Source organism: Octodon degus, unplaced genomic scaffold, assembly GCF_000260255.1.
Source record: "Octodon degus isolate 3935 unplaced genomic scaffold, OctDeg1.0 scaffold00091, whole genome shotgun sequence".
NCBI lineage: Eukaryota > Metazoa > Chordata > Mammalia > Rodentia > Octodontidae > Octodon > Octodon degus.
Genome location: NW_004524667.1, coordinates 10,506,796 through 10,515,207, shown reverse-complemented (window position 1 = coordinate 10,515,207; position 8,412 = coordinate 10,506,796). Strand labels below are relative to the sequence as shown.

The 8,412-nt window shown below is 38.8% G+C and overlaps 1 protein-coding gene across 2 annotated transcripts in view; it reads left to right on the top strand.

Annotated features, from left to right (window-relative positions):
- Ube2w (ubiquitin conjugating enzyme E2 W) overlaps positions 1 to 8,412 on the top strand; it is a 79,254-nt gene that overhangs the window by 65,312 nt on the left and 5,530 nt on the right. The window contains exon 6 of one of the 2 annotated variants that reach the window (XM_004637554.2): positions 8,054 to 8,412. The exons of the other annotated variant lie outside the window; for it this stretch is intronic. Coding sequence (XP_004637611.1) covers positions 8,054 to 8,067 — 14 coding nt within the window. The 3' untranslated portion in view covers positions 8,068 to 8,412. The remainder of the gene's footprint in view (positions 1 to 8,053) is intronic. 2 annotated transcript variants of the gene reach the window in all.

Here is an 8,412-nt window from a genome sequence, read left to right as displayed (position 1 = left end):
TTCTTTTCTTTCTTTTTTTTGGCAGAACTGGGGATTGAATTCAGACCCTTGTGCTTGCCAGGGAAGCACTTATTCTACTGAGCCATCTCCCCAGCCCCTATATATATATATTTTTTCTTTTTGTGTTCTTTTTCCTTTCCCCCATCACAGTTTGTCTTTTCTTTTGAACAATTTCTTCCCAATTCACCATATCTTTTGTACCTTTTCGGTCTTATTTACTCATTCAGTTTCTCACTCTAATGAGACAATACAATGTTTAGACATGTAGATCTGGTTTACTTCACTTTTGAGTATGGTCTTGGGTTGCATCCATTTGCCTATAAGAATCTCAAATTCCTCTTTCTTTATGGCTAAGTAGTACTCATACCCTCATCTTCTTTTAATCTATTCCTTAGGGACATTTGGGTTGTATCCAAGGTTTAGCTATTATAAATTGAGCTGCTATAAACATGGGTGCACATATTTTGCTGTGGTATGTCTGTTTGTATTTTGAGACAGAGTCTTACTATATAGTTCCAGCTGGTGTTAAACTCAATATGTACCCCAGGTTTTGCTTTGAACTTGGTGCGATCCTCTTGTGTCAGTCTTCCAAGTCCTGGGATCTATAGGAATGCACTACTCCACCAAGCATAATTCTTTGTAAAGGCACAGAATGTCTTTTTGTTAGACCATAAAAATAGTTTAGTAATTTAGATTTAGAATAGAATGTAATTTATTAATAATGACTTTTTTCTGGAGTCAATATTAAGAATATTCAATTTAGTTTAATAAGTCATTGCTTTCCATAGAGGGGAGTACAGATCTATGTTTCTTGAAGCACTCTCTTTAAAATGGTAAAAAATGTTCAGCTATAAATTCTAGCTAAGACTACTGTTGAGTATTGGCTTCAGAAACCTAGGGTTAAGTAAATTGGTAGAGTGTTTGGATAGCTTATCTAACAAACTGATAAATCTGTAATTTGGGAAGTAGAATAAAATCTTTTTATAACTGGATCAGAGACAGGTGTGGTGACACACACCTGTAATTCCAGCACTTGGATAGTGGAGGTAGGATTGCAAATTGAAGCTAGTTTGGGCTATTTTGAGAGACCCTGTCTCAAAAAAAAAAAAAACAAAATGCCATGGACTCTATTATATTTTTGTCTAGCTAGAGCTTTCTTAGAAATTATAAAGAGTATAAGAGGGGAAGATAAAATTGAAAAATAGTATCAAACTCTTTTTCTCCCTGCTTTATAGCTTATCTGTAATAATTGTCACCTTTTTTTTTTTTTTTTGCGGAACTGGGGATTGAACTCAGGGCCTTGCGCTTGCCAGGGAAGTGCTTATTCCACTGAGCCATCTCCCCGGCCCCAATTGTCACCTTTTTTATTCATTCTTTTATGGTTTTAATGCATTTAGTTCCTGAATCCAAATTTTATTCTGTTTAATATTTTGTGTCTCCTGCTTCCTGCCAGATTTGTCTTGAATTATTATTTTTGTTTGTTTGTTTTTTTAATTGTATTTATTTATTGGTACAGGGTCTTGCTATGCAGCTTGGACTCATAGTGATCCTCCTATCTCAGCCTCCTCAGCTCTGGAATTATAGGCATGCACTACTGCGTCCAGTTTCATAAGCACCTGGGATTGGAGTGGTGTGTGGTACCAGGGATTGAAACCGCATCTTTGTGTTTGCCAGACAGGTGCTTAGAACTGCTGAGCTATCTTTCCAGCTCTTCTGGCATCATTTTGTCAGGGGAAAGTTTTAATTCCTCAAACTCTTGATAGACAAAATATAACTGTAAATATTCTTTCTTGGTGGCAGCATCCCATTTTATAGCAACTGGGGCCAAGGTTACTATGTTTTTTTTTTCTTTTAGTCTCTGTCCTTGGGACTATCCAAGAAGATGTCCCAGCATACTGTGATGATTTTGGCAATCTGAGGAAAACATAATGATCTTCCTCTTAATACAATTTTCTCTTATTCATGTTTCCCAAAAGCCCAATCAGATTAGTCATGGTAGACGTCATGGTTTTTGGAACTGGTTATTTGTATATTTCAAAGTGTAATTTTAGTAGGGGCTTCTTTAGTTCTAGAGAAGTTTGAAATGGTTAATTGAGGGTTTTCTTTTTGAAGTTATTATCTTGCCACAAATATTTTAGCCAAGAAGTTAAGAATATTATGGTCTTTTATAATTTATATATAGATCTATGCTGTTTTTACTCAAAATGGGCTTATTATACCTTGTTTGTATCAATTCTAATATTGAGGAATCTTTTCATCTAACTAGCAAACTATATTCTTTCCATTTATGATGAATTTTTGTCTCTTTGTTATGGCCTTTTCATTTAGAAAAGGATCATCGTTTTGGTCACTTTTCTTATTGCTGGGACAAAATATCCATCACCCAAAATTAGAGAAAAGGTTGGTTGTGAGGGACATCTGTTACCCCACTAACTACCAAGATTGATTTGGCTAATCTTGCTGGCTAGGTGGTGTCCCCTTCCTCCCTCAGCACTCCATGTGCATCCTTCCTGAAGCTGCAGGCTTGGTTGAAGAAGACAGCTACACTCAATAGGGGAGGACTGTTTGATCAGCCAAGGATACAAGTAGTTGTGCTCCAAACAAGCTAGAACCTCCAAACAAGCTCTCAAGGGATTATAGGCATGCCCTACCGCATGCAGTTTCATGTGCCTGGGACTGGCATGGCATGTGGTACCGGGGATCGAACCCAGGTTCTTGTAAAAGTTTTCTGTAGCCCAGTTTGTAAAGGTTTGAGTCTATAATTGGCTGGCTCAAAGGTAGGTTGGTATGCAGAGGGGGCATCATAGAGCAGGCAGGAGGCAGCAGAAGACCAGCAGCAGTAGCAGCAAGTGTCAAGTGATGTCAGCAGCCCACTTTCTTTCTTTTTTTTTTTTTTTTTTTTGGTAGAACCAGGGATTGAACTCGGACCCTTGCACTTGTCAGGCAAGCACTTATTCTGCTGAGCCATCTCCCTGGCCCCAGCAGCCCGCTTTCTGATCCCTGCATTCTGTCCAGGCCACCTGCCTTTAGGGCAGGTACCCTTGACATTCAGATTGGGAGCAACCTTAATTGTAGCTTCACACTTTGAACCAATCCAGATGTTATATCCTTAATTCTGGCATCATGCAGTCTGGATCTAGCCACCTCCAAAAAACTTCACCTGTGACTACATGAGGCTTTCGTAGGGGGGGTACATCTATACAAGCCATAATATTTCACCCCTGGGCCCCCAAAGACTCATGCACATCATGCAAAACACATTTAGTCCATCTCTTAAGAGATGCCAAAGTCCTGACAGTTTCATCATTACTAATAAGTTTAAGGACTGGGGAGATAGCTCAGTAGAATAAGTGCTTGCCTAGCAAGCACAAGGGCCTGAGTTCAATCCCCAGTTCTGCCAAAACAAAACAAGTAGTAAGTCCAAGTCCAAATTCTCCCTTGATACTTGAGGCATACTCTTATCTGTGAGCTTTTGTACAAGTGAAAAGAAAGTTAAACACTTACAACATGTAGTGCACCAGATAAATAGTCCCATTCCAAATAGTAATATAGCAAGTAATGGAACCAAAGCAAGTTCAAACTCGAGCAGGGAAAATTTTAAGTCCTTATAGATTCATGTCCAGCATCCCAGGCAGTCTCTGGCCAGATGTGAACTCCTAAGGGCTAGGATGACTCTGCTCTAGAGCAGTGTTGATGGTTGTTCCTCCTAGGACTTCTCTTTTGGGCCAGCTTTGCTCACTTGTTGCAGCTTTCCTCAGACAATCTATGTGGCTTCTCTAACCTTCTGGAACCTCTTCTGTCCCTTCACACACAACAGCATCACACTCTGCTCTTGCAGTGGTATACTGCCTGGCCTTCCAGGCCTTCTTCTGAAATCTAGATAGAAGCCTTCCTTACTCTATAATACTTGTATTTTGCATATGCCTAAAACCAGCATTCATGGATGACAACAAGGGTGGTACAGGGTTCAAGTGCCTAACTGACTGAGCATTTTAAACTGAGTCCTACAGGATAGATTCTCTAAACCACTACCATTCTGGAACACATTGCTTTGGGGCTCTCTTCTCAAAGTAAATTCTTTGCCTTTGCAACCCGAGCACTGTGTAGGCTGGAGTCCTGCTGCTTCTTGTGATGTTCTCAGGCCATCTTTTCCATTATCCTGTTTTTTTCTCAGCAGTGAAGTTCTCTGCTCTATCTTTGTAGTCCACAGATTTATTGAGCTTCCTTTCTGGCCATCTTCATATTTTAAATCATTCTGCTGTGCCCTTTGCTCTTGATTCTCAACATATATTTGGCTAAAAGCCCCCAACAGTAGCCGTGCCACTGCCTTAACTTTAGACTATCTAGAAATTTCTTCTGCCAGATTAATTAGTTCACCGCTTACTCTCAGTCTTAGCCACAGTCTCTGGACATAAGCAAAACAGAAAAGCTTCGTACCAAACCACAACACGTATTGTCTGGAGTCCACCAGCCAGTGCAGTCCTTGTTCCTAGCAGAAGCTTCCTGAGCCTGGTTTTCATTGGCAGCATTTCTTTCCACCTTTTGGTTTTCTGAACTCTGATCAGAAATACAACTTAACATATCAAGTACAGTTTAAGGCATTTCAGGACCGCTTCTTCAGTTGCATCTCCAGGCCTATCCAAATTCTTCCCACAAGCCACTTGCGAAGGCTTGCAAGCTATGTTGTCAGCTGTAGTTACATCAAAGGCCCACGCTTGATACCAAATTCTGTCTTCGTTACTTTTTACGTTACTTTTTATGTTACTGATACAGAATGCCTGACACCCAGAGTTGAAGGAGAACAGGTTTATTGTACTTCATAGTTTGTAGCTGGCTCGAAGGCAGAGCATGCAGAAGGCAGCATACATGGGACAGCTGCAGCTTTCTATCCCTTACATTTTACTAGTCTACCCACCTTTAATCCTACCATTATACCATGAATCAATCCTACCTTCACATCCTTAATCCCAGCATCACACACTCTAGATCCAGCCACCTCTGAAAATTTCCACCTGTGCCTACATGAGGCTTTGGTGGGATGTTTAGATAGAAGCCATCACAATGACTATGGCTTTGACTTATACTTGTCCTCCTACCTAAGTATGGAGTTTATTTATAGATTGGCAATTACTTTTGATACCATGGATTTGGAATGAGAAGTCTATATGAGTCATGCTATCAGAGTAGATCACTGAACACCATCTTTAGAATTTAGTTAGTTCGATTTCCCCAACTACGGTGTTCAAAGCAGTCCTAAATCCATACAGCGTATTCATTTCAGTCCTAAATCTCTTTTCACATCTGACCCAAGATAGATTGAGATATGAATAATAGTGTTATGGAGAGTTTCTAATCATTTTGATACCACATTCTGCAGAGGACTGCACTGATGAAAACTTTCTGAATGAAGTCTTAATAAATAGACACTTATCTACCACATAGCAAAGATACCTTTGTAAATACATGTTTTTCATGATTACTTAGTTAACATTGTTTTCCCAATGAATTTTGTCACTTTTCTTACTATATACATTGTTATCCAGCATCACTCTAAAGTTTATGTCATAGGTTGACATATTAGGTAAAATTTAGTACCATCTTTTTAGATTAAAGATTTATGTGAGATTATAATATTAGTTTTAGAGACCCTAGAATTCTGTTGGAGAGCTGATGTTTTAAGAATTTTTATATTTTTGGGCTGGCCAAATAGCTCAGTGGATTAAAGCACCTGCTTAGGCAGATGCAAGGTCTGGGAGTTGGATCCCCTGGCCTGCTGTGCCGACCCCAGGGACCCCACCCCTGGGGCACACTGAGACGGTGATTGAGACTGGGTGATTGAGACAGTGTGGTGGTGCATGCCTTTAATCCCAGCACTTGGGAGGCTATAAACAGGATCACTACAAGTCCTATCTATGCAGTGAGACCCTGTTCACCCTGTATACCCTGTCCTAAATACAAAAAGAAAGTCTGAGAATTTTTATATTTTCAAGTTTGTTCTTTGTCCATCCCATGTCCCTTCCATCTTTCTTTCCCTCTTCTATCCTTTTCTTTCTTCTTTTTTTGCCCAGGTTAGCCTCAAACGTGGGATCTTCTTGTTTCCTCTTCCTGAATAGCTGGGATTATAGACATTCCCCCATCCCCGTGCCCCACACCTCAAATAGGTCTTTATTCTAGGTGCCACAGTAATTTATTTTTTTTTTGAGACAGAATTTCAATATGCAATTCAGGTTGGCCTTGAACTCACTTTGTAGCCCAGGCTGGCCTCAAACTTGCAACAATTCTCCTGCCTCAGCGTCCCAAGTGCTGGGATTTACAGGTGTATGCCACCACACTCTGATGCCACAGTAATTTATGAAACAGCAACTTTCACATGAAATTTAGAGAATATGCACTATTCATTTTCTTCTTAAGCATAGTCATTTTTATTTATGTAAAGGACTGTAATGAATTAGATTTTGCTTTTTAATTTTGATGCTGAGGAGGATGGGGAGATAGCTCAGTACAATAGGCGCAAGGGCCTGAGGCCTGAGTTCAATCCCCGGTTCTGCAAAAAAATAAAATAATAATAATAATAATTTTGATGCTGGCCATTGAATCCAGGACTCATGCATACTAAACATGCTTCTTCATTGATTTAGGGGAGTTTTTTTTTTTTTCAGTTTTTGTTTTTGGTGCCAAGGACTGAACCCAGGGCTTCCAGCTTGCTAGGCAAGCATTCTACCTACTGCTGAGCCAAATCTGCAGCCTCCCTTCATTGAGTTAGACTCTCAGCATGAAATGGAACTTTCTTCCCTGAGGTGCAGAGGATGAATCTAAGGCCTCAGACATAGTAGACAAATGTTCTAATACTGACCTGTACCCTTAGTTTTTTTATTTAATTTCAAAGTGTCTGTTTCTCTCTTTAGATGACACTTTCATTATAGGGTCACGGAATGCACCGTGAGTTTCCCTAGCACAGAAGTCAAACTTTACTGGGTTTTTATTCTTATTTAGTTATTATAGATGGGAAATTTTTTTTTAGCAGTATGTCAATCCTGATGTGGAATAGCTTGTAGAAACTTTTGGCTAAGGCAGGCCTGGTAGCTCATGCCTGTAATCCCAGCACTCTGGGATGCTGAAGCAGGTGGATTTCAAGTGCAAGCCTAGTGTAACTTAGTCACTTGCTGAGACCTTGTCTCAAAGTAAAAAATAAAGAGGACTAGGGATATAGCTCAGTGCAAAGGTTTTGGGCTCTGTCTCCACCCCTGAAAAAAATATTTTGATGAGTATTTTTTTGATTTCTTGAGTTTTCATAATCTCGGGTAATTGTCATTACTCTTGATACTTACTGAAACTTCTCTCTGAAAAGTAACTAGTCTTCAAATTCTTCAGTTATATTTTAGGAACCTAAAAAGTTGGTTATATAAATAAAATGTACCAAGGCTACCAGAAGGTACTATGAAACAATTTTGTGGGAGTTTTAAATGACTTCTGCATATGTATCTATAATTGATGAAAACTTACTTCTTTTTTTTTTTTTTTTTGGTGTGTGTGTGTGTGTTACTGGGAGTCTAACTCAGGACCTTGTGCTTCTCAAGCAGGCGCTGTGCTGCTGAGCTGTACCCCCATCCCCAAAACTTACTTTCTAAAGGAAAATTAGTAACTTCTATTGACTGATTTGAATATTTAATCATAAATAGCATAGAATTATAGGTTGGGAGCTTTAATGCTTGTCTCATTACAGTTTCAAGTTGTTACTCATAAAAGAATTATCTTAGAAGTGATACATCTTGAGTGTATGCTAACATCATATTTGTTTATTTTAAATACAACTAATATACTAATAATATATTATTTTAAGGTTTTTGTGAACTATTTCTTTGAAAGGATAAAAGTTGATATGTTTTTGACTATATAATTGAACATGGTTTGGATTTTTTATATGCAAGGTTGGGGGAGGCAAGTCATACGAGTTTTTCTTGCTACTTGAAATTATTTCTATATTAGACTAACTTGTAGATTTTACTTATGCATGCTTGACTTTTTAATTATCTTTTTTCTCCTTTTCTTAAAGATGATACTTGTTGATGCCACTGTTCTCATCCTCCTAGCAGAAGATAGTCCTACTGAGAAAATGAGCACTTTGATCATTCAGTCTTTGAACTTTAACCTTTGACTGGAAGTGACCTATAGGCAATGAAGACTACTTCCTTTTACTGCATTTTTACTTGTGTGCATTCTGGGCGCATGTTGATCGCTGGTTCAGTCCACGCAACTGACATGCTTTTATTAGTCATACAGTATTAATGCAGGTGTCAGGAAATGTCAAAAATAATTCCATTTTTTAATTTTTTAAAGCTTTTGGAAAGTTCCAGGTCCTCATGTATTGTGCAATAACAATGATTTACTTGGTGGTTTTGGTTCGTCCATTGC